Source organism: Dermochelys coriacea, chromosome 5, assembly GCF_009764565.3.
Source record: "Dermochelys coriacea isolate rDerCor1 chromosome 5, rDerCor1.pri.v4, whole genome shotgun sequence".
Taxonomy (NCBI): Eukaryota; Metazoa; Chordata; order Testudines; family Dermochelyidae; genus Dermochelys; species Dermochelys coriacea.
Window position 1 is genome coordinate 136,069,134 of NC_050072.1, and position 26,535 is coordinate 136,095,668.

Sequence of the window (26,535 nt, forward strand, 5' to 3'; positions counted from 1 at the left end):
AACTCTCGACTGGAGACTGTAAAGCATTGTCCGCTCTGTGCCATGCAACTCCTGGTACTCCCAGATGACGGCAGATAAGGAAGTGTGGCCCAGCTGTCTCTTAATACCTTCTCAAAGATCAAGAGCGATTGCATGTCCATTTATTCTTCTTCGAGTGCTTGCTCATGTCATTCCATGTTAGGTGTGTGCGTGCCCACCACGTGCATGGCTGTCAGAGATTTTTGCCTTAGAAGAATCCATAGGGCCAGCTCTGGCGCCCCTTGGAGCCCCGCACTCATGTGCTGTTATATGAGGCTCCCTCGGTTCCTTATTACTATCTGTGCGCACTCTCAGTTCCTTCTTACCGCCCATGACGCTTGCTGGAACGCCTTTCTCTCTTACCATAGCAAGCGCACCTAGTGGTTTTTCTTCTACAGCTCTTGTACGTAGTTATTGCTTAGTGTTAACAGTTAGTTAAGTTCAGCTAGTTAGTAGTCCCATCAGGGACGTTGTCCCAGGGATGGGTCATGCTCCGTTCCCCTGGCTTCAAACTGCGTTCTGCCTGTCACAAGTCTATGCCAGTCAACAACCCCCACACAAGCTGTTTAAAGTGTCTGGGGCAGATGCACGTCAAAGACAAGTGCAGAATTTGTGAGGGCTTCAGGCCGAGGACACGCGGGATGGAGAGATCCATCCAAAAGCCTTGCTGATGAAGGCGGCACTTAGACCATCCTCAGACTCCTCCCACTCTGACTCGGCCCTGAGCACTTCGGTGTCGGTGCAGAGAGCTCCACTGGCACCGGGCTCACCTCGGTGCTGTTCGCCATCCCTGCAAGGGACTGCAAGGAGCAGTACGGGACCCTTGCGCCTGGTGGTGTTTTCAAAGTTGGAGGCTTTCAGGCACACAGGGACCTCTTGGCTCTACCAATGCCACCCACACCGCAGGTCTTGCCTTCAGCTGCAGAGTCAGTGAAGGCACCCCCTTCCAAAGGGAAGCCCCCCATGGGCCCACCGCAATGGTTGCTTGTCCGATGCCGGTCCTCGGAGTCCCGGCAGTAGTTAACACCACAGCCCCAGCGACGTCTCTCTGGTGCTGGTTGTCCTCTTCTCGGCACTGGTCGCTGACGCTGCAGCACCAGTCACCACCCCTTGGCATAGGTCTCCAACGCCTTGATCCCTGATTCGGTGTCACTCTCCGCCGTCTCGGCACCACTCCCCGGACCCCCATCATGGCCGATAGTAGGAGGCTCTGACTTAAATTCCCTCTAAGCTGCACGGCCACGCAGCTGCCCATTAAGCCCTGCTCAGGGCTGCGGCAGGGAGAGATGCCTCTCCCTGCCGGCCCCAGCACAGACCTGCGGCAGCAGGGAGAGGCGCCTCTCCCCGCCAGCCCCGGTGTGGACCTGCCTCAGCCAAGGGAGATGCGCCCATCCTTCGGCCAGCCCAGCCCAGGCCCACCAGAGCTGCCGGGGAGAGGAGCCCCTCTCTCAGCCCAGCCTAGCCCCACTGGAGCGGCCGGGGAGAGGCGCCTCTCCCCTGGCCCCAAACTGCTGCAGCAAGAGAGGGCTGGAGGGAGTCCTCTTTCTTCACTGTGGCCCTGGGGCAGCCTACACCACAAACCCCTCGTACCTGGCCCCACTCCAGAGCCTACACCCCCAGCTAGAGCCCTCACCCCCTGAACACAACCCTCTGCCCCCAGCTCTGAGTCCCCTCCCACACTCCGAACCCCTCATCTCTATCCCTGCCACATACATTTTGTTATGTGATGGCCAGGGCCCCCCCGCCGCTGCCACTGGTTCCTGGGGCTGCCAGGCCCTGGGCTTCCCCAGCTGCTGGGCTGGTCCTAGGGTCAGCTGCACCAGCACTGCAAAATTTACGGAGGTCCGTGACTTTCTGCGATCTCTGTGAATGATTCACAACCTTAATTAAAATATCTGGGACTCCACGGCTAAATTTAAGGACTCCCTGCCACAGGAGCTCAGACAAGAGTTTGCATCCATCTTGGAGGAGAGCAAGCCAGTGGCCAAAGCCCCTCTCCAGGTATCTTTGGATGTGGCCAATTCAGTGGCCAGATCTATGGCCTCCACTGTGTCCATGTGATGCAGTTCGTGGCTGCCATCCTCAGGGCCATCTCAGAAGGTGCAGCAGTCTATTCAGGACCTCCCATTTGTGGGCAATGCTGTACTTTCAGAGCAAACATATACCAGGCCGCATGGCCTGAAAGATTACCGTGCCACACTTTGCTCCTTGAGCCTGTACACGCCGAAGGCCTCTAGGAAACATTTCTGGCTACCTCCACCGCCTAGATTTTCGAGTCCACCATGGCAGAGCTCCTACAAGAAAAGACAGGCTTTAAACCCTACTGACTCACCCCGTCCTCTTTGGCTGCCTTGTTGGGTCCCATGCATCACCCAGCTGACCCATGGCAGGTATTTTGAGGGTACGCCAAGGACAGTGTTCCAGTCTGGCCTCAGGATCCATCCCCCCATTTGTTTCTGAACCATTTGTCTCCTTTCCTCACTGTATGGATCCAGGTGACCTTGGACCATTGAGCGCTCCACACCGTAACAGCGGGTTACACCCTGCAGTTTTCGTCCATCCCTCCCTCCCACTCCCCTTCCCCATCCCTCTTCAGGGACTCTTCTCATGAGCATCTCCTCATCCAGGAGTTGGAAACTCTCCTACACGGAGGGGACATAGAGGAAGTTCCTCAACATACGAGGGGAAAGAGGTTTTATTCCTGATATTTCCTATCCGGAAGGCCAAAGGGGGCTTCCGATTCATCCGAGACTAGTGTGGCCTCAAAAAATATATCTCAAGAAGTTGAAGTTCCACATGGACAACTTGGCCTCCATCTGCTTTCTGGATCCGAGAGACTGGTATGCCGCCCTTGACTTAAAGGATGCCTACTTCCATATTTCTATTGTCCGGGGCCCATGGGCACAGGAGATGCCTCTGATTCATAGTGGGCCAACGCCATTAACCATTCATGGCGCTACCCTTTAGCCTTTCGTACGCTCTGAAGAGCTTCGCGAAGCATAGGGCAGTAGTGGCCGCTTTCCTGAGACGTTGAGGCAAATCTACCCACACCTCGATGACTGGCTTGTTAGAGGCAGGTCACAAGCCCAGGTTCAGCATAGCCTCAATTTAGTGCGGTCCACCTGTCAGGGTCTGGGCCTGCTTATAAATGAGCAGAAATGAACTCTGACCCCTGTTCAGTGGATAGAGTTTAGAGGAGCAGTACTCGACTCTACCCAGGCCAGGGCCTTCCTGCCAGAATCCCAATTCTGAGCCATGTTGGACCTCATCGTGCACGTCAGGGCACACCCACTCACAATTGCCTGAGTATGCCTCAAGCTGCTAGGCCACATTGCAGCATGTACTGACGTGGTCCAGCACACATAACTACGCTTCAGACCCCTGCAGATGTGGCTGGCATCAGTTTACACTCCCAGCAGACCCAATATGGACCTACTCATCGCAGTCCTGTTGAAGACTTTCCATTAGAACAGCCCAAGCTCTTCAGCGCGGATACAGATTCTTCACTGAATACCCTTAAGGATTCAAGTGCAACCCTGCAGTCACTGGGAATTTATGTGCTTGCAACAAAAAGACATTTTAGCAGATCTCAAACAGACAACCTTCCAGACGGTTCCAATACCAACCACAGCAGACCTTTCCTAGGCCTTCGGAGCCTTTGAGGGGGAGATCCAAACCTCACAAAAGGGGACCACCCCCTCTATGCAATCAGCACCTCCTTCTAACACAGTGTGGTCAAGAGAATTGAGCAGCCTATTTCCCCAGATCCTCTGCTGTACATTCTACCATCCATCCCCCTTTTGGAGACTGATTATCCCACTTCCTGTCTGCCTGGAAGCACATCACTTCAGAAAAATGGAATCTAGAGGTGGTTGATGTGGAATATTCGATCCACTGTCCCGTTCCTCTTCAGGAACCCTTCTCATAAGGAGTTCTTAAAGCAGGAGGTCCAATCTCTTCTGTTCTTGGAGGCAATCAAGCCAGTTTCTCCTGAGTTTCAGTTCTATTCCAATAGTTTTATTCCAATTATTTCCAAATTCCCAGTGGGGTGGATGGTGAAGACTAATACTTGGTCTCAGAAAATTGAATTTAAACCCTACTGACCCACCCTGTCCTCCTCGGCTGCCCTGTTGGTCCCATGCATCACCCATCTGGCCCATGGTAGGTATTTTGAGGGTACGCCAAGGACAGTGTTCCAGTGTCCTTTCATAGTACTTCAGGATGGTGACGCTAGCCACCATAAGTCTATCCCTAGATCTGGAGGACTGGTTCGTCATCATCAATCTCCAGGACACCTACTTTCTTGTAGTGATCCTCCCCTTCCACAAGCATTTTCTGCATTTCCAAATCGGCTCAGATCATTACCAGTACTGAGTCCTCCCCTTTGGGGCCTTTACAAAGGTCCGCTTGGTGGCAGCAGCCCATCTATGTCAGGGGATCATCGCAGAAGTCCCATATTTGGATGATTGGCTTCTCGGGGTCCATCCCTTCTAGGGGGCCAGTCAGCAACCTCAAAGGCACTAGCCCCATTTCATTTCCTGGGTCTTTGTATCCATCTGAAGAAATCTACACCGACTCCAGGCTAGAGAATATACTGCATTGGAGCCAGAATCCCTAGCTGCCGGAGACCTCCAAAGAAAGATTCTCCACCATGTCCAGTTTAAACTGTACACTACAAGGCAGTCTGCAAACAACTGCAAGGACCTCCTTACAACTCCTAAGCCATGTGTTGGCATCCATGTTTGTCGCATCTCATGCAAGACCGTGCTTCAAGTGCCTTCAGATGTGGCACAGGCACAGTCTCTCCAAATGCTTAACAGTACCCCTGAATTCTGGGCTCTCAGCTGGTGGAAGGACCTGCTGCAAGGGAACCTCATTTCACACTCTCCACCCTCAAAAATCCTCACAATGAACTCCTCTCTTTTGGGTTGGGAGGCCACCTTCAGGGGCCATAGCTCAGGGCAGGTGGTCCTCACAAGAGATTATGCTTCACATCGACATCCTTTGAACCGAGAGCCATCTGCTGTGCTTATCAACACTTCCTTCACGACATACAGGGCCACTTTGTCAGGATAATGTTGGACAACAGGGCAGAAATGTGTCATATCAACCAACAAAGCAAGCACAAGTTCCTATTCCTTATGTGTAGAATTCCTAAAATTGGAACTTGTGCTTTTCCCATCAGATAGATCAGCCATCGAGAGTTCTACCAGGCCTCCAGAAAACAATTGCAGACTCCCTGAGCAGGAACTTGCATCAGCACCATGAGTGAGAATTCAAAATTTCTGTCTTCAACAGCATCTACCAGAAGTGGTCTCCCCAGAGCGGACATCTTTGCTCCCCCAACCATCTTTGCTCCAAGGGAGGACATGACTGCAATTAATTGGGAGTTGCCCTGATAACACCATGGAACTATATCCTGCTGTACATTTACTTGCCTCCACCTATAATTCCCAAGACCTTGATCAAACTAAGACAGGAAGGAGCAAGGCTTATTCTCATGGCATCGTCATGGCTGCGGCAGGTGTGGTTCTCAAACCTCCTTCGCCTTTCAGTAGCAACACCTCTCTGTCTTCCCCTCAAGAAGTGTGTCCTATAAACCTACTACTTGCAAAATTTACCTGCAGAATCAGAAACATTTCCATCCCTGGTGTTCTTACTTCTTGTCAAACTCAGAAGTTCTGCTCTCCGAGATCCTAGACTACCAGTTGGCCTCAGACACCAGTTTTGGCAGTGAGCTCAGTCAGATTCATCCTTCCACTTGGCCACTGAGGGCTTTTCAGTGTTTGCTCATCCTATTACGACCAGGTTCCTTAAGGGCTTATACAACTTGTTTCCCCCTGTATGGAGTCTGCTACCCCATAGAACCTTAATTTCGTACTCAGTACTTTAAGGAAACTAGTTACTATCTGTACTCTACTGCATCTCTCCCTCAAGACCTCATTCCTTATTGCTATCACTTTGGCTAGACGAATGGGAGAACTTGGTGCACTCATGGCAGACACACTACACTGTTGACTACTTTCTACAAGGATACTGTCACACTATGTCCCATCCTCATTTCCTCTGTAAGATTTCTTTGGAATACCATGTTAATCGGGAAATTTAGTCTACCAGTGTTTATCCAAAGCCTCATGCCTCCAGACAGGAATCTTGCCTTCAGTACCTCTCCCAGATTCTCTGTATCGTTTGCTGAAACGATGAAAGGGCAGCCCATTTCAACGCAAAGATTATCAAAGTGGGTCTCGGGTTGCATTTTAACATGCTATGAGACTGCCAGAATGCAACCCCCTCATAGACTGACAGCACACTCCCCTGTACCTCAGTCCACGTTTATAGCCGCTCTGAAAGGTCTCGCAATTGAGGAAATCTGCAGGATTGCAAGTTGTTCCTCATCCATACGTTTGCCAAGCATTGCACTATTTTACCAGCTTTCAGAGTTGACGTTTCACTTGGTGAGTCCTCCAGTCTGCCTTGGATTTGCCGCCTCCACCTCCCCCTCCACGCTGAGTTACTGTTTGGGAGTCTGCTACGATGGAGCACCCAGAAGGGGACACAGTCGAAGAAGGAGAGGTTACTTACGTGTTCAGAGATGTTTTATCCCAGTGGGTGCTCCGCCTCCTGCCCTCCTTCCCCTCTGCCGTGGTGTGTCTGACTTTGTGGTTGAGAAGGAACTGAGTGGCAGTGAGTCTGCACCTCCCTATGTGCCCTGGTATAGGACCAAGAGGAGCTGCTCTGCTAGGCCTGCAGACATTGCTTTACAGTCTCCCGCAAGAGTGTATAGGTGCGCGCACATCCTTCTGGGGAGCACTCAGACCCACAAAACATTTTGAATTCAAGGTACTGTACAGGTAAGTAAGCTCCTCTGCGCAGGGGTAAACGTAGCCCAACCAAGTCTCTGTTCCCTCTGACTTGGCTGTTGAAAGATCATGATCATCACCAAGGGTAGGGGGATGCGGGCTGTGTCTTACCCCTGCCCCTCTACGGCACCTGTTCTCTTCCTCTGCCATGTCCTGGGGGAACTTGACTGTGGGACAGGGGCTCTCTCCTAGTGCCACCAGGGGACTGGGTCCATCAATAGAGGTCCCGTGTAAGAATGTTTCTTGTGGAGGGAAAGTTGGCAATAAATGGGGAATGATCCTATTCTCCTCCATATTTCCATGGTACTTAGACTTATCCAGACAGACCCTGCTCGGAGCTAGGATGTCCTTTGTCCCTCCTCTGGACTGCCCATTGGCATCGCCTGCTTTCAGTGTAACCATGTGCTGTTATTTTTTCCTCTGGTGTTTGTAAAATAACCTCCACGTACATTGGGGACCGGGGGAAGGTTTAACTTGTTGCTAATTTGTTTTGCAGACGATGAGACACCAAACTGTCTGGAGGCAGACCTTGTTTCCGAAACCAGCAGCATCGTGACAGCCAGTGACATGAGTGGCAAATACTCGCATAGTAACTCGAGGATATCTGCGTATGTCCCTGCCCTCAAACCAGATTGCAGCTGTTCATGCTGTACTGGGGGAACGAGAGGTGGAATGCGCGACTGTATCTAACTCCATCTGCATGCTTACTCACGCAGCGATGGACTCTCACTACTGCGGGGCTATGGGTGCAGACGTGAGAGTGCACCAGCAGTTGTATAATTTGGTTTAAAAAGAAGAAGAAATGCGCTGCAGGCAAGCTGGTCCTGCAGGCTGAGCCAGAGTTTCTGCTGCAGTCCAGTCCCTTAGTGCCATTCCCGTGACACAAGCAGCTGGTGTAGCCCCTGTACAGCAGCTGCTCGGCTACTCTAGAGAGCACCAAAGCAAACACAGACCCATCCTCAAGACCAGCTCTTTGGCAGCCACACCCAGCAGGCAATGAGTGCAGGTGGGAAGCCAGCCCTCAGTCTGTGCCTTGGCTGGCAGCCCACCTGTGTCTTGCATGCTTTAGTAAGAGGTGTACGTTACCGCGTTAAGATGCATTTGTTTGCAGGCTTCATTGCGGGCGGGGGGAGGAACTGGGGGGCAGCTGGGGATTATGACTTCCTCTTGTAAGAGGAAAACGAAATGCTGGTTGCTCTGTCCTGTTCTGTTGCCCATGGTGACGTTGGACATTCCTTTCTTCTAGCCGATCCTCCAAGAACCGTCGCAAGGCAGAGCGCAAGTGGCACAGTCTGAAAGAAGGAAGCCCTCTGGAGGACCTGGCCCTTCTAGAGGCCTTGGGAGAAAACATCCGCACGACTGAGAACATGAAGGGTAAGGCCCCCTGGCTGAGCCAAGCCAGCATCCGGCTTGTGCGGTGGTCTGAGGCCAGATGCCATGTTCTGATCTTGACAGATGGGCTGCAAAGAGTAGCTACTGCCCAAGTCTCGAGGGTGGGGGAGGGTTGCTGAAGAGAGCAGCCTCTTCCCCAGAAACACCTTGGCAAGGAGCCAGGATCAGGGCTACTGATTGGCTTTGCTACTCCAAACCTCCGCAGCTGTCACTACTCTGATGAGTAAAAAATAGTCCCAGCCCCCAGGTGTAAAGAATCAGAGTGAGAAGAGCTGGGCTGTGCTAATGTGAAGAGAGCTCCCTCATGCTGAGCCTACCTGGCCCCAAGGGTAACAGCAGCTGTGTTCTGCTGCTCCGTTCACCCTGTCCCCAGTGCTGGAACAGCCCTGCAGCTTGCTTAGTGAACTGTTGATCACTGTGATGGAACTTGTCTTGATCTCTTCCTCACAGGTGACGTGCACAGCTTATTAAAGGGGCTTGTGCTCTTTGGCTATGATGAGCTGGCCAGGGAGCTGCAGCAGGCTCTGGAAGAGGCTTTGCAGTTGATAGAGAGGTCACTCCCGGAAATCTGGACCACAGACCTGCAACAGAATCCTGCTAACCCAGTAGGTGCTTGCTCCCTCATGGCTGTGACCTGAGTTGTTGTTTGCAACTTACGTATTTGTGGTGCTGTGGTATCGTTTATAGAGACAAACCCTGGAGTCTTTAACTCAGACAGACTCTGACTGGAGTCAGCGACAGTGTAGATCTGCCAGATCTCCAGATCTGCCCCTTGTTGCAGTATGTCAGATAGACCTCCTAGACAGTGTATTTCTAGAGGAGTGCTGCATCTTCCCACTGCTCAGACCGTTGGCTGCCAGCCAGCGTGGGCGCTGCCTGCTATCTCCGGTGCAAGTTAGGAGTGATCCAACTGGCTTAATAGCGCTAGGGGACTTTGATGACTTGTGTGTTCCTTCTATATTTAATGCACTGTGTTAAGTGAAGCAATTTGTGGAGTTCAGTGCAATATACTCTTCCTTTATATGTTTATAATTGAGCAAAGAAATCTTTATAATGGTTGAACTGTTAACATCCTGAATTAACCACTAACATGCCTTACCTCCATTGGACTTCAAATATTAATGTTACCAATACAGTTACTTTAATGCCCTTGCTCTTGTATAATGTATACATGCCCCATGATGAATGGACATAAAGAGGAGGAGATGGAGAATTAACTCAGACTTTCTACAGTATTGCCAGCCCCAAGTGGTCAATATCATGACAAGCTTAAAAAAATCACAAAACTCTTTAAAAATATGAAAATGTGAGATTTCTTTTTCCATGCTTTCTGGTTTCCCAGCCTTTAGGGTTAACTTGGGTCACATTTTGAAACTTTTCTTCCTCAGCACCAGGGCAAGAAACTTATTTTTAATGCAAGTTGAGGTTCTCCTGCAGTCACCTGCCTCTAAGAGCTGGGTCTTTAAGACAGACACACACATCATAAGACTTGTGATAAAATCTCAAGAATTGGCAACACTGCCACAGCAAAGGGGTCTGGCACGGGGGTGGGGAGAAGCTCTCATGCATGGTCCTAAAGTCCAGGTGTTCCAGAGATGCCATTCCTGCCAGCTCCTATTGCTATGTTTGCACAGGGCTTCCATAGGCTCTTTCCATGTTAACCACCAGCTCTTTCTGTCTGTGATCTGTGGTGCCCCCTGGGTGCTCTGTCTCCTCTGGTGGGGCCCTCAGATCGCAGCACAGTGTCATGCAGCTTTACTTCCCTGCACTCCCCTCTATGCAACAGTCCCATCACACCGTTTGTCACAGAGCCCCTGCACTGGTTCTGAATCTCATAGTAGTAGCCGTAAGTTGAGCTGCAGATGGATGGATATCTGCCATTAGCATCATCTGCCAAAAATGCCAAGCATTGTCATGGGGGGAGGAGCAGGAGCACAGATCTCCCTTTGAATCCAATGGCAATATCAAGCAAACTCCCATCCTGCAAAGGGAGCACTAACTTCTTCAGTGGCAACAGGCAGAACTGCCGGTTGGGTGGATCTTGGGGAGCTTGATTTTGGAATTTTCTACTTCATTGTTATCAGGACATGAATATTGCTGATGTGCCAGTATTGCCTATTCTACAGGTCCTGGGCCCCAATTCAACTGCAAATAGCATTATGGCTGCCTATCAACAGCAAAGAATTGCAGCTCCTGCAGTACAAGGTTAGTTAAAGAAAGTATACGGCATACTAATCGTAGGTACAGGGTATCTCCAATGGTAGCGTCACTAGGGCTAGATGTGTTATAGAGCTATGGCCTAGTGACGCAGTTTGGAGGTTGATGTGGTAGGTCAGTCGTGTTTTTGATGATCCCTCTTGGCATTAAACAGATGTGTCTCTCGTAAGGGTTACACTTCTCCCTTCATGAATTCCTGTGGCAATATTGTTGTCCTTGGAGTGCATGGCACTTACCAGGTTTCTGCTTCTCAGGAGCTGGAAATCTAAGGAGAAGGGAGATGATTTCTGTGGTCTGACTTAGATCATTTATATCTACTCTTTTTCACTAATAAAAACTCACCTGGGAGAGTTTGCCCCACAACCTGTCTAATGTTGTTTTAAGATGTAATACAACCGAGTTAAAGGAACCCTAAAATAGCTTGTGAAATGCTGAAAAAGGAAGACTGCCCAAGCACTCCTGGGTGCATGTTTACCGCTGTTGCCTGGGTCAGGACCTTGAGAAATTGGAGCTGTAGGTTTCCTGGGCACAGCTGGGTTATGTTTTTTTGACACACAAGATTTTTAGTCAAAAAATGTATTTTTGGTGCCTCCAAGCTATCCATAAATTTGGGCTGATGAATAATTGTTTTGGCCAAGAAAAAACACAATTAAAAAAAAAAATCTAAATGTTTTGTGTTAAATTCAAATGTGGCCTGTTTAAAAAAGAGTAGGAAAACACCCCTAAGTGATCAAATCAAAACAAAAAGGTTGTGGGGGAGGAATTATTTTTAGTCGTCTAAAATGTTTTGGTTGACCTGAAACAAACTAATTGAACCACACACACGCACCCCATTTAGTTTCAAATTGACCCAAAAGATTTCAGTTGATTCAAAACAAAATTTGAGTCTTTGATTTGATGGAAAAAATGGAAAAAGTTGGTTTGGTGTCATATATTAAACTGGATTGATTTTTTTTTTTTTTTTTTTTTTTTTTTTTTTTGGATCCCTGCACCAAAACATCGATTATTTGCTCAACTTTATTCCTAAGCCTTCTGTTGCCAGGGGAGATCTCTTAGCTAGAGTAAGCATTGGCTCAAAAGAACCCAGCCACTTCCACTGCATCATTCTTCTCCTTCAGAATGTTGTCCAAATGATCATCAGTGCTATGGATCATTGCTAGGTTTACATCCCCCCAAGACATACCACCCCTGGTAACCTATATTAACCTGTTGCAGTGTTGGTTTGCACTGGGTCCTGAAGAATTTGTTTTAGCCTGAAGAGCAGGTATTGCTAGCGATATCTACAAGAAGGAAAGAATCCAGCTTGACTAGGTCCCATGTTGGGTTTGCAGGCTTACTATCAACAGAAATGTTTTCCTTGTGTAAGTGTACACCTTTGAGGTGGAATAATTGAGCTGGGGAACTTAGAACTCCACAATGCCATGTTTGGATTTCCTCTTCAGAGTAGCAGCGCACTTTCAAGAGGAAAATGAAAAACTGAAATGTCAGGGGCAGGGATATTTTAGGGACTTTGTTAGAAAGCATTTATTTGCCTTGCAACAAAGAGGGTTTACTGGTGATGATGGTTGTCGCGCTGTCTGGAACTGTTCGTGACTGTGAGTGCCTACCTCAGGGCAGACTGTCAAAAGCAGGCAGACGCCCCCAAACTGTTGGTATGTTCTAGAATTAGATTTCACTAACCCAGTAACAAATGTGAACTCCTGAAGCACTAAAATAGTCTTACCATGGAGTCAGAGAGGGTCCTCTTGGACACTCCAGTCTATCTTGCCGCCCAGGCAAGCTGGACTAAGTGATAAACGGTCACTTATACCAAGAATCACAAAAGATTCATATTGCTTCCAGTCCCAAGATTCCAGACATTTATCCCCAGGTCAGTTCATACCTCAGATCTCTCACTAAGGACAACACTCATATTGAACTCTATAATAAACTAACTAAGGGTTTTTTAACTAGGAAAAAGAAATGAATTATGTACAGGTTAAAGAAGACAACATATATACACAAATGAGTTAGTCTGTGGTTCAAAAGGTGACAAGTTGCAGTAATTGGTCAGCACTGATTGTCTTTTAGGGCTAACCCAGGTTGAGCCTGGGGATCTCTGCTTTTGTTTCCTAGCTCCAGCCCTGTGACAGTCCAAACAGCAAAGAGATGAAGAATTTTCATGTCAGCTGTCTTTTTTTCCTTCTTCCAGAATTCAAGCTGAGGGGATGAGTTTTCTTGCGCGTAGCACCTGTATGGGTGTAAGAGGGCCATCAACCCAGTCTTTGTTTCACAGGGATCTATTGTCTTGGTAGTCCTCCTTGAGGGGCGGGAGAGCCGCCACTCCTACCTTGGTTCACAAGTTCAGAGCAGGCATTTTTACAGTTATAAAGCAAAACTTGCATATTATCTTATAGCATGGGATACAGGCATTACAAGTTGCATGCAGCAACTTACAAGTGTTTTATAGTGTAAACACATCCCTTACAAGTCTAACACTTGTCTTGAATTATACTAACAGGTGAGCTGGTCTGGTTTCCAGCTATGAATTTCAGTGCTCAGCTGGCACTTGGTCTACTAGCATCACAATGGTATCTGTAGAAATGTTTTTGCTTGGGGTGAAATCTGGCAATCCCACCTCAGTCCCAAAATAGATTGGCCAAGTTGTAAATCTATACATGTGTCACATGCCCTTCGAGGCCCTCTAACTGGAATGGTCCTGTTGAGCCCCACTTGGACATACTTCCCTTCAACACCCTTAGGCCAGTCTCCAGGTGCCACAAGTCCTCCTTTTCTTTTTGCGGATACAGACAAACACGGCTGCTACTCTGAAACCTCTCCTAAAAGAAAAACTCTCGTCTGTTTGAAAGCTTGTCAGCAACCATTTATGGCCTAAAAAGAAGAGTCATGGAGGCTTTCTAGTGTTCAGCTCCCAAGGGAACTTGAGGTAACCTTACCTTCTCTTCTCTTGCTTTTCAGATGCAGAACTTCTTATACCTCCAAAACTCAATAAAAATATCCAGTGGAAACTGAATCTCTTACAGTAACCTGAGGCCAAGAAATCCTGCTGGACTCTCATCTGTAGTTTATTGTGAGCTCATTACTTCCCCTTCATTTTGTTCTTACACTTACACAACCACACAAACTGTAGATCTGTCATCACCAACCCTGGAGAACAAGAAGAGAGGCAGTCCCCATAGAGAAGCCCTTACTGGTGCTGTCTGAGTTTGACATCTGCCAACTCTCTTCCTCCCTCCTTTTGCAGCTCTGGTGCATTGCCCCTAAGACCGCTTCTGAGCCAGCCTTCCTGGCTGCAGTACATCACTGTTGCCATGACTGTTCAGAGATTTCAGTATTTTAAATAGCCCAGTTTTACCCTTTGGATCCTGTGTCCCTAGTAGTCCAACTGATGCATTTTTTAAGAATGTTAAACAGAGCAACAGTCTCCCTGCTGCACTGAGCTTTGTTTTACTGTTTAAAGTTGGATGACTGTTACAAGACATTAGCCAAATTCTGTCTTGTTACACCAGTCAATCTCTGGTCACATCATTGACTGCAGTAGAGCTACTGTACTCTAGGCAACTAGGTCCTCAGCTGGTGCATCTATGCCAGTTTACACCAGCAGCAAATATGGCCCTAGGTATACACTGCTGCACATTAGAGCAGACTATGGCACATTGTGCTTTGTCAGAGTGATTATTGTACAGAACCTCTCCTCTTCCCAAAACATAGCATAATAAAGATGATATTGCTTAAACTGTCTCTCCAAACTGCCCTGAGTCGGTTTGTTGGATACGTGTTATTTTGCATGAGCGCTTCAAAACAGACTGTCCACAGACTCCGGGATACAGGAATGGGCTTTCATATGGCTGGGGTCTGAATGTTCTCTCCTGATATCCTGGGAAAAGGGCTGGCACACACAAGCCATCTCCAGGTACAAGTGATGTGCTAAAAGAGGGAGGGACTTACCATTTTCATCAGGCTGACAGAATAAATCTACAGCTAGCAAATCTCCTGTACAATTCATACACTTCGCTAGCAGAATTCCACTGGGACTTCACAATCTGAGGGTGACGGATATTGCAATTGCATGTAGGTTATGAATGGTTTATGGATTATTGGGCCAGGGATTGTGTGCAACTCTACAGGGAAGGGTTGCCACAGCTCTGCAAGGCTCTAATAATGGGAGGGTGATTGTGGTGACTCACTCAAGCTGTAAACATCCCCCTCACCTCCCCAAGACATACCACCCCTGCTAACAGACAGCTCGCACCTACTGGGTTTTCCTGAGACCAGCGGACAAAAGAAAGGGCTTTTGGTGTAAAAGGGCAGCATTTAAACTGACAGAGGATCTTTTTTCTAATCCAGCAAATGGACAAGACCTTCTGTCCAAGGGGGCGTCAACCCTTGTGGAAGGGTTGGAAAGACTTAAGTGTACTAGAGCCCTATGGAGCATGTTTAAAACCAGCTATTGTTTTTTATGATGATTCAGCTGTAATTCTTTCACCTTAAGAATAAATCTGCTTGCTTTGAAGGCGCTGTGTGGTAACTTGTAAGTGCTGGCTATACACTGTTCATAGGCCTCAAAAAAAGCAAGACACAGGCCCTTAGGCAGACTGGCTTGCTAAGGATATCGCAATGTAAGGCAGGGGCTGTGTGCCCTTAAACTCCTCCAATCAGAAAGGTGTGGGACAAAGGTCTCTGCCCCGAGCCAGGTTGTTGCAGGAGACCTGGTTAGCACTCCTGGAGTGGACTATGGAGCTACATGTGCAGTTACTCTGAAACTGTAGTCTACCAGCCCGGATCCATTTTGGGCACTAAGGGGTAACCCATTAGTTAGAAAAATTTCATTATGACCATAGCTGGTGGTCAGCAGCAGACTCATTGTAGATGCTGGAAGTAGTGCTGTTTTTCTGTATCGCTTAATCAGGCGTTTTCAACCTTTTTTCATTTGTGGATCCATAACAAATTTCAAATGGAAGTGGGGAGCCCTTTGGAAATATTAGACAGTCTGTGGCCCCCAGGGTCCCTGAACCACAGGCTGAAACCCACTGCAGTAGACAATGTGTCTGTACCAACTGCTATATCCCTTTTACGCTGGTAAATCCTCTTATGTCAAATAGGCTACAGTGAAAATTCTTATGAAACAGACGAGATAAAAGCTGTTAATGTGCAACACAGAATGCTATGAGCATTTAATACAGCCACAGTGGAACACAGATCCAAACTTCATTTTAGTAGCTTGGTTTGTTACCAGCACTTGAGAAAGAAACAGAGGTTCTTAAACATCTACAGTCCACTCTGGGCAGCAGTGTTGATTCTAAGCTCAGTTTTGTCTACTTTATATTCAGAAGCATTTCCTGTAGATGAAGAAAGGACCTTGTTCTTCATATTCTCTTCTGTAAACCCAGAGCTGCTGAAAGGCCTTGAGTGATGCCAAAATTGACCCTCCTGTCCAGACAGAAAACTTTCTGTCAGGGGATGCTACTGCGATGGGGTCATCATTGGGGCACATCTTGGTCAGGTCTCTCTGGAAGCGATCAGGGAAACCCCTCAGCGTGGTACAACCTCCGCACAGCAAGATATTGCCCATCAGCTTCTTCTTGAGATCAGCATCACATTTATTGAGGCAGGTCATTGTCAGCAGTGAAAGTGCTGGCTGCTGTGATCCTAACAAGGATGGTTTGAAGAGCATTTCAGCACACAGGAATCTCTCTTTGCCAATGGCAATTAGGTGCCCATCTGGAAGTTCATAATCAACCTGCTGTTTCTGGAGAGGCAAACCCATGTCATGCTGAAGGTCCAGAGATGTATAGCAACACTTTTCCTTGATGTCTTCTACCACACTTAGTTGTTCCCCAGTAAAAGTTTTCCCAGCCTCATTTAATAACTTCATGAAGTAATGGGTAAGGTCTGATCCAGCATAGTCTACTCTTCCAGTAATGCTTGGCATAGTATAACCTTCATAGATAGGGACCACATATGAAACGCCATGACCACTTTCTACCACGAGAGCGGAGGTCTTTCCGTATGAATACATAGATAATCTGGACTGGTAGGCAATATGCATGGCAGGAGCACAGAATGTTTCAAACAGCATCTCGGCATATTTCTCCCTGTTGGTGGTAGGACTCAGTGGAGGGTCGGATACCAGGACAGCATGCTCCTCTGGCTGAATCTTCATCTCTTTGTGGAAAATGTATTCCCAGATGTCTTGGACACAATCCCAGTCAACCACTATGCCATGTCGCAAGGGGTTGACCAGTTTTAGGGGTATTTTCACATCCTGAAGTTCTTTTCCAACAAAGGTTTCTTTGCGATTGTCCCCAGTTTTAGCAGTCTCCTGGAAATGCTTGCCCACTGTGGATGAAATAACATGGGAGGGACGAGGCTCTCCAGCAAATCCACACTTACAGTAACCTGTGCCAATGTCTATGATCACTGCTCTAGCCTCCTTCACTATCTTGGGGCTTCCCTGAGTTGATGAAGCGCTATCCTCTTTAGGCTTTTTACTGGCCCTAACTAGTACCGCCCGTTTTGCAGGACCTTCCTGGATTGTTGCTACCGCCACAGAGCTGGCGCTTCCTTTGACTGACATTTCCTTTCTTTTTGTCATAGATGTTGTTTCCCTTTGACTGCACTGGCAGAAGCCATGGCAAGCCGAGAAATACCAGGGGTAATTTTGGAACTTTCATGCCACTGACATCACTGATTATGACATCAGCTGCCGGCTGCCCTTTGGGCTACAGCTTAGTATTTCAGAAGTCTTCTCTACTTGAGGACTTTTGGGGGAAATACACTGCTTGTTTAGCATACCAGAGAGCTAGTGGGGCCTGGCTGCCGCTGTTTCTACCACCATATATCCTAGACGGGCTCTGAGTAGTAGTAGGTGACAAGGTGGCTGGTCTATGCCACATTCCCACCTGCTGCTACTGGCTGTGGAGCCATGATGTGTGCAGATACAGCAAGTAGGCATGTCTGCAATGCATATAACACAGGGATTGTTCTAGAACATGTCTAACACTAGCATTAACTACATTTTTTTTCTCAAGGAAACAAACTACTTCCTCCCCAGCCTCCTCCTGAAAAGGTCTAGATCTTTTTTAAAGTCATTTTTAAGTCTTTCACTAACCAATATTCCTTTTGGGCCTGATTTGTTTAATATTCAACAAGTTTCCATCTCTCAAACTGTGTGTGATTGTGGTCGTTTTTAAAAAAACAACACTGGTGAGAGACAGCCCCCATGAACCCTGTCACAACATCATGTGTTGATGGGATATGGCTGATTTGCTTAAGAACACGCTGAAATACAGAAAGTCAGGCTTGTGCTGTATAGCCCTTCGTAGCCTTATCACCCTATTCCTGTCATCTGCATGTTTGCCACTAAGAAATAAAGAGCCATAACAGAAGAGGTTTGGGGTAGAGTAGGGTACAATAGGGATAATGTTGTAAACCACCAAAACGAGGCTGCCTCCTTCTGAACACCACCATTGTCCATCACAACAACATCAATATGAAACCTACCTTCAGCAAGATCCAGTACTGGTTTCTACCCAGTCTAAGAGGGGAAGGGGACATGTGACTGCTATCTAAGGAGGATGGGGCTCTCTTCAGAGTCCATTAGTGCCCGTGCTTGGCTAGAGCTGTCCTTGTTGAGAAGTGCAAGAATATCTGTCCCTTGGGCTGGATGATTTCTCTGCAGTGTTCACAAGAAGCAGAAGAACAGTACCTTCTTCTTAGCTAGTGCTGTTTTAAGCAATCCTTTGCTGTGAATGGCAAAGCAACATGGGCAAAGCCAATAGCATCACTGAGTAGCTGAAAACTGGAGTGCTTCGTGGTTACAGCTGCTCTCGAAGAAAAATGCTCAGTATTAAGATTAGAATTACTGAGTCCTTTACTATGAGCAACAGCTATGCCCCTGACTCATTGCTGCGGTGGGCCTCCTCGCTACACAGCCTGGAGCCCATGGATCCTGCCTGAGTCTGTTGCTGTTCCCAATGTACCACCACATCTTAATGTTACACAAGTAGTTGTAAGAGGGGAAAAGTCTCTCCCTAAATGTGAGTGTGGCTGTACTCAGGGCCGGCTCCAGCTTTTTTGCCACCCCAAGTGGCGAAGGAAGAAGGAAAGAAAAAAAAAGCCTGGTTGAGCTGCCACCAAAGTGCTTCTGAAGAGAAAGAGAGGGAATTGCTGCCGAAGACCCAGACGTGCCGCCCCGATGATGGACGGAGTGCCACCCCTTTCTGTTGGCCACCCCAGGCACCTGCTTCCTTCGCTGGTTCCTGGAGCCGGCCCTGGCTGTACTAGAATGCCACCTCGGCATTTTTAATGCACCCATTGCCATAGTATTTAGGCACCAAAGAATGAGGACATGCGACTCCAGGAGAAGATGAGGAAGAGCCTTTTTCCACAGCATTGTGTGCAATCCAGCAACCAGCACTGGGCCTGGAAGCATACACCGGAGTAGCACAAGGTCATCGCCCACCTTGACACAAAGTCTAATAAAACATTCTAGATCTGTTGTTCATTTTTTATACTTGATAATTGCTTCAAAAGTCCCATTGGTAAACACGTAAGAAGCCGCCCTTTCCACAAGCACACAGCACTAATGACATCAAAGCAATGACCTTCTCATGACAATACTAATGTTACAAGAGTATTATTTGGGCTTCATGCTATCTACTCAAAAGATCTGGCTGTCAAAATTAAACAGTGCATGCAAATGGCTGCAAGGAACAGGGCTAATGCCAGGCCTACAGCCATGACAGCTGCGCAGGAAGGACTTGGAGAGGATAACTTGTTGTTGGGGACATGTACCTCGTCTCCAAAGGCTGAGCCCAAGGGCACGAAGAAGGTGCAAGTACTAGTTGTAGACCTAGTCACAGTATTGTAACTGTGGATTTGTTGCAGAACCAAGGCTTGCCCATGTGATTTCATCTACAGGAATCAGAGTAGCAGCCGTGTTAGTCTGTATTCGCAAAAAGAAAAGGAGTACTTGTGGCACCTTAGAGACTAACAAATTTATTAGAGCATAAGCTTTCGTGAGCTACAGCTCACTTCATCGGATGCATTTGGTGGAAAAAACAGAGGAGAGATTTATATACACACACACAGAGAACATGAAACAATGGGTTTATCATACACACTGTAAGGAGAGTGATCACTTAAGATAAGCCATCACCAGCAGCAGGGGGGGGAAGGAGGAAAACCTTTCATGGTGACAAGCAGGTAGGCTAATTCCAGCAGTTAACAAGAAGTGTTGGCCCCACAGTATGCCAACATTTTTATGGCTGACTTAGAACAACGCTTCCTCAGCTCTCGTTCCCTAATGCCCCTACTCTACTTGCGCTACATTGATGACATCTTCATCATCTGGACCCATGGAAAAGAAGCTCTTGAGGAATTCCACCATGATTTCAACAATTTCCATCCCACCATCAACCTCAGCCTGGACCAGTCCACACAAGAGATCCACTTCCTGGACACTACGGTGCTAATAAGCGATGGTCACATAAACACCACCCTATATCGGAAACCTACTGACCGCTATTCCTACCTACATGCCTCTAGCTTTCATCCAGATCATACCACTCGATCCATTGTCTACAGCCAAGCGCTACGATATAACCGCATTTGCTCCAACCCCTCAGACAGAGACAAACACCTACAAGATCTCTATCATGCATTCCTACAACTACAGTACCCACCTGCTGAAGTGAAGAAACAGATTGACAGAGCCAGAAGAGTACCCAGAAGTCACCTACTACAGGACAGGCCCAACAAAGAAAACAACAGAACGCCACTAGCCATCACCTTCAGCCCCCAACTAAAACCCCTCCAACGCATCATCAAGGATCTACAACCTATCCTGAAGGACGAGCCATCACTCTCTCAGATCTTGGGAGACAGATCAGTCCTTGCTTACAGACAGCCCCCCAATCTGAAGCAAATACTCACCAGCAACCACACACCACACAACAGAACCACTAACCCAGGAACCTATCCTTGCAACAAAGCCCGTTGCCAACTCTGTCCACATATCTATTCAGGGGACACCATCATAGGGCCTAATCACATCAGCCACACTATCAGAGGCTCGTTCACCTGCGCATCTACCAATGTGATATATGCCATCATGTGCCAGCAATGCCCCTCTGCCATGGACATTGGCCAAACTGGACAGTCTCTACGTAAAAGAATGAATGGACACAAATCAGACGTCAAGAATTATAACATTCAAAAACCAGTTGGAGAACACTTCAATCTCTCTGGTCACTCGATCACAGACCTAAGAGTGGCTATACTTCAACAAAAAAGCTTCAAAAACAGACTCCAACGAGAGACTGCTGAATTGGAATTAATTTGCAAACTGGATACAATTAACTTAGGCTTGAATAGAGACTGGGAATGGATGAGTCATTACACAAAGTAAAACTATTTCCCCATGGTATTTCTCCCTCCCACCCCACCCCCCACTGTTCCTCTGATATTCTTGTTAACTGCTGGAATTGGCCTACCTGCTTGTCACCATGAAAGGTTTTCCTCCTTCCCCCCCCTGCTGTTGGTGATGGCTTATCTTAAGTGATCACTCTCCTTACAGTGTGTATGATAAACCCATTGTTTCATGTTCTCTGTGTGTGTGTATATAAATCTCTCCTCTGTTTTTTCCACCAAATGCATCCGATGAAGTGAGCTGTAGCTCACGAAAGCTTATGCTCTAATAAATTTGTTAGTCTCTAAGGTGCCACAAGTACTCCTTTTCTTTTTGCATCTACAGGAAGTAAGAGTTTTCAGGAGACTTAGAATTGGGGACCAAAAAACCAAAATAGGCTTGGATAAGACCTTCTGAATGCTAAAATACCATTAAACCTAGTCAGTCCATTGACACATGGCTTATGGTGAACTTGAATTGTGTCCACAATATTTGGGAATATTTCTTGTACAGGGATATCTGTATCCATTCTGAGGTCCACACTGTCTTGATAGCAGACCCTCCACTGAGACTTGTCACCAATAAGGAAAGATCTGCAGAGCTGCTCTTTGAAATCTTGTGTGTCCCACCAATGCTTACAGCTTGCCAGTCTACACTGTCCATGTATTCTTATTGGAAAGACCTCAGGTCTGGGTGTAGAAAGTGGCCACGTGGGTTTTCTGCATACTACCTATCCATTCAGGTGGTATGCTGCAAAATATTTCCAATAATATGAACTGTGCTGGAGAGGACCTCACACAATACCTAATGAAATTGTTTGTTTAAATGAATCTGAGAACATGTTTACAGACACACATCTCCACAGATTGGAATGCATCAAGCAAAAGTGTTGCCTTGCTGCTTCTGATCTTGATTCACTATGGGTTTGGCACCTGATCAATACCACGCTGATTAAGAACTTCTAGAGTGCACCTCATCTCTATTGGCAAACAGGTTTTTAAGTGCTGCAGAAGCATTCTTCAAACCCTCCCTACTACATTCAGCTCAGCCAGCATGTCACTCCCTGACCATGACATACATTAAACGTGATACCACCCTGAGAGAGGAAAGGCAGAATTAAATACTGTGCTGTGTGGAGGTATGACCACGCTGTGTGGCATCCCTGCCTACTTTTCAGAGAGAAATTAAGAGGGGGTTCCCTAATGGTAACCCTAGCCTCCCCTGAAATGAAAACTTCTGTCTGGACTAGAAAAAAGAAAAGGAGTACTTGTGGCACCTTAGAGACTAACAAATTTATTAGAGCATAAGCTTTCGTGAGCTAAGTGAGCTGTAGCTCACGAAAGCTTATGCTCTAATAAATTTGTTAGTCTCTAAGGTGCCACAAGTACTCCTTTTCTTTTTGTGAATACAGACTAACACGGCTGCTACTCTGAAACCTGTCTGGACTAGAGGGTCTGCTTTGGCTTCACTCTAGTTCTTTCAGCAGCTCTGTGTTAGCAAAGGCGAACTATGATGAACAAATGTTTTTTATAGGCCACAGAAAATGTTAATGGTTCTAACTCGGGGGTTTTCAAACTGGGGGTTGGGACCCCTCAGCGGGTCGCAAGGTTATTACATGGGGGATCCCAAGCTGTCAGCCTCCACCCCAAACCCCGCTCTGGCTGCAGCATTTATAATGGTGTTAAATATATTAAAATGTGCTTTTAATTTATATGGGGGGGGGTTGCACTCAGAGGCTTGCTATGTGAAAGGGATCACTAGTACAAAAGTTTGAGAACCACTGCTCTAACTCATCGCCTTTTAGAGCCTGTGGACAATCCAGCAGGCATGTTCATTGGGATAATATTACAAACTAACATCAGCAGGCTGAGAAACAATCAGCTGTTTCCTTTCGTCTACTAGTTCAGCTGTCCAATAAGTTTAAAATGAATATTGGCTATTTAAATAAATGGCTTAAGTGAATGTTAAATGTAATCTAACATATTAACGTTAAATGGTCTGGCAATTCTTCATGGACTTCAGAGTTTTTGCTGGTTAGAATTAGGGTTGTCAATCAGTTAACTCACATGATTAACTCAAAAAAAAATTAAATCACAATTAATCGCACTTATATCAATTGAAATTTATTAAATGTTTGGATGTTTTTCTACTTTTTCAAATCTATTTCAGGTACATCACAGAATCCAAAGCGCACAGTGCTCACTTTATATTTATTACAAATATTTGCAATGTAAAAATGAAAAAAAAATAGTATTTTTCAATTCACCTCATACAGGAACTGTTGTGTAATCTCTTTATCAGGAAAGTGTAAATTACAAATGTAGATTTTTTTTGGTTATATAACTGCACTCAAAAACAAAACAATGTAAAACTTCAGAGCCTACAAGTCCACTTAGTCCTACTTGTTCAGCCAATCGCTAAGACAGACAAGTTTGTTTACATTTATGGGAGGTAATGCTGCCTGCTTCTTAATTACAATGTCACCTGAAAGTGAGAGAGGGCGTTCGCATGGCACTGTTATAGCCAGCATCACAAGATATTTACATGCCAGATACACTAAAGATTCATATGCCTCTTCATGCTTCGGCCATTGTTCCAGAGGACGTGCATCCATGCTGATGATGCTCGTTAAAAAAATAATGCGTTAATTAAATTTGTGACTGAACTCCTTGGGGGAGAATTGTCTGTCTCCTGCTCTGTTTTACCCGCATTCTGCTATGTACTTCATGTTATAGCAGTCACGGATGATGACCCAGCCCATGTTCGTTTTAAGAACACTTTCACAGAAGATTTGACAAAATGCAAAGTAGGTACCAATGTGAGATTTCTAAAAATAGCTACAGCACTCGACCCAAGATTTAAGAATCTGAAGTGCCTTCCAAAATCTGAGAGGGAGGAGGTATGGAGCATGCTTTCAGAAGTCTTAAAAGAGGAACACACTGATGCGGAAACTACAGAACCTGAATCACCAAAAAAGAAAATCAATCTTCTGCAGGTGGCATGTGATTCAGATTATGAAAATGAACATGCGTTGGTCCGCACTGCTTTGGATCATTATTGAGCAGAACCCATCATCAGCATGGACGCATGTCCTCTGGAATGGTGGTTGAAGCATCAAGGGACATAAACTTTAGCACATCTGCCCTGTAAATATCTTGTGGTGCCAGCTACAACAGTGCCATGAGAATGCCTGTTCTCACTTTCAGATGACATTGTGAACAAGAAGTGAGCAGCATTATCTCCTGCAAACCTGTTTGTCTGAGCGATTGGCTGAACAAGAAGTAGGACTGAGTGGACTTGTAGGCTCTAAAGTTTGACATTGTAGAAAATGTAGAAAACATCCAAAAATATTTAAATAAATGGTATTTTATTATTTAACTGCATGATTAATAGTGCAATTCATTTTTTTAATCACTATTTTTAAAAAAAAATTGCTTGACAGCCCTAGTTAGAATTCATCCTGCTCAGTCTAATGTGTTCAGTAATCCTTACCTGAATATGAAATGTAGACAAGTTCGATACAGGGTCTCCCTGCAGCAGTTGTACAAGGAGAAATGCCCTGGATTTGGACAAAGTACTTCAGAATTGAGCCATTCTAAGGAAGAGACCGGACACTCTTATTACAATTCAGTTTACAGCAGAAGGTAAGCTTTGTCAAACAACGTTGGGGTTATGAACGACATCAAAAGCAAAACATGTAGATTTTAAAGCCTAGCGTTGTGGGTGCTCAACACCTCAGAGTCAGGTCTTGTGTCTAGAGACATCTGCAGAGGTTCAACTTTCAGGCCTGCTGCACGGCTAAGTGTGAGAGTTAAGCATCCTTGATCTTGGTGAGCTACAGTAGGTATGTTGTACAGGGGCACAGAGGCTTTTTAGTAGAGATTTCATTTGATTGAATGGATGTCACTTTCTAACAATAGTTCGTCAATCACCATGCCAGACCCAGTAAGAGGGACACAGCCATGAGAGAAGTCAACTTACATGTCACTGAGAGCCAAGGGGAAGTGCCCTCACACCATATTTAGGTAATTTCCCCACAAAGTCAAACACAAATCTATAACTACCTAGCTGGGGAACTGTAACAGGGTGCTGATCAAAGCTCTATGGAAGCCAGCACCCTGATCGCTAACCCCACCTACGGCACGGGGTGCGGTTGAAATAGACATGCGTGCACACAGCTGCTGGTAGCCTGACAAGTTAATGAGTAATTAGCCCACTGGCTGAAGAACCCAGGAAGGAAAGCAGACAGTATAAGAGAGGCTAATCCAGCAAGCAGGAAAGGGCTTCTCAGAACGGCTGCTATTTGGTTGAAATGTAGCTGGAGCATAAGACGAGGCAAACAAACACACATGGTGAAGGTACCTTGCTGGACTTGTGCGCTGCTTTATTCACAAAGTGGGCTGACCAGCCAGCCTTCTAAGCCAGTTCACAAATGTGGGCTTGTCCAGGCTCCATCCGTCAGGCACAACCAGGAGGGCTTGAGAGCTGGCCTGTGAGAGGAATCTGGAAAAGATGGAGGGGATATTGCGGACATTCCAGCAGACGTAGTGACAGTCTTCTGGGGTGACAGGCAGACCAATAGCATGTGTTTCAGGAGTTTATGATGGAGCAGACCCAGCTACAGCAGCAGTTATTACAAAATGTAACAATTCTTGCCAAGGGGGAGCGAGCCTGGAACTCTAAAATGAGCCCTGGAGCTAGTCCAGGGTTCCTAGGGATGTTTGAGGGAATTGCTGCTAGTGCAAGCTGGGATAAAATATTACAGGGGATAGCCCCTTATCTGGCAGGAGAAACACAATCTGCTTACATGGCATTGAGTGAAAAGCTGGCCACGAATCATGAAGTGTTCAAGGCTGCTGTACTGAACTATGTAGGCTTGTGGCCAAAAGGACAGACAGAAATTTAGGGAAGCCACATGGATTTACAGCGTTGGGCCCAAATCTTTCATACAGAAGTTGAGAGATTGGGCCAATCAATGTCTGAGTCCAAATGGGCAAGATTTGGAAGAGGTGATGGATACCATAATAGTAGAACAATTTTTGTGAGATACCACTAAGGTCTGGGTGAGGAGACCAACCAGAGACAATGGATGCATCAGTAAACCTGGTCAAGTGTGTTGAACCAAAATTTCCCAGGAAAGTGTCTCATCCCCCCCACAAGCAGGGAATGTGACGGGGGAAAGAGACTAGATCCCTCAAGCAGGAAGGTCTGGGCATGAGAGACAGGAGGAAAAAAGGCCATGTCAACAAACTGGGATATTACTTGTTACCAGTCCAGTGGGAAAATGGTACATTAAGTGGGGCTGCTCTGGGGGAGTTTTGCAGCTAGTCTGGGGTGATGGAGTACTTGTGGCAACTTAGAGACTAACAAATTTATTTGAGCATAAGCTTTCGTGAGCTACAGCTTCACTTCATAATGCATCCGATGAAGTGAGCTGTAGCTCACGAAAGCTCATGCTCAAATAAATTTTAGTCTCTAAGGTGTCACAAGTACTCCTTTTCTTATTGCGAATACAGACTAACACAGCTGCTACTCTGAAATCTGGGGTGATGGAGACATCTAGGAAGAGTGCAAAAACAATCCCGGTAAGGATGAGCCGTAGGCCAGAGGATATTGACCTAGCGGGTGGTTCACTCT

General features: G+C 46.7%; 3 protein-coding genes across 8 annotated transcripts in view; 2 read left to right on the top strand and 1 right to left on the bottom strand.

The window, feature by feature from the left end:
* Positions 1-14,228, top strand: part of ELP1 (elongator acetyltransferase complex subunit 1) — a 132,162-nt gene extending 117,934 nt beyond the window's left edge. For all 6 annotated transcript variants that reach the window (XM_038401408.2, XM_038401409.2, XM_043515481.1 and 3 more), the window contains 5 exons: positions 7,375-7,486; positions 8,125-8,252; positions 8,721-8,875; positions 10,397-10,475; positions 13,446-14,228. In XM_038401408.2, coding sequence (XP_038257336.1) covers positions 7,375-7,486; positions 8,125-8,252; positions 8,721-8,875; positions 10,397-10,475; positions 13,446-13,513 — 542 coding nt within the window. In that variant the 3' untranslated portion in view covers positions 13,514-14,228. The remainder of the gene's footprint in view (positions 1-7,374; positions 7,487-8,124; positions 8,253-8,720; positions 8,876-10,396; positions 10,476-13,445) is intronic.
* A 132-nt stretch (positions 14,229-14,360) lies between these two features.
* ACTL7A (actin like 7A) lies at positions 14,361-21,383 on the bottom strand. The gene is made up of 3 exons (XM_043515486.1): positions 21,242-21,383; positions 20,170-20,173; positions 14,361-19,403 (listed from the first exon to the last, which is right to left on the bottom strand). Exon 3 carries the CDS (start codon positions 17,080-17,082, stop codon positions 15,814-15,816), a length of 1,269 nt encoding a protein of 422 aa, XP_043371421.1. The 5' UTR covers positions 17,083-19,403; positions 20,170-20,173; positions 21,242-21,383; the 3' UTR covers positions 14,361-15,813.
* On the top strand, positions 19,228-21,863 carry LOC119856329 (actin-like protein 7B). The gene is given in 6 exon segments (XM_043515476.1): positions 19,228-19,279; positions 21,307-21,357; positions 21,360-21,571; positions 21,573-21,608; positions 21,610-21,714; positions 21,717-21,863. Coding segments are annotated over 6 exon segments (603 nt in total).
* The last annotated feature ends 4,672 nt before the right edge of the window (positions 21,864-26,535 follow it).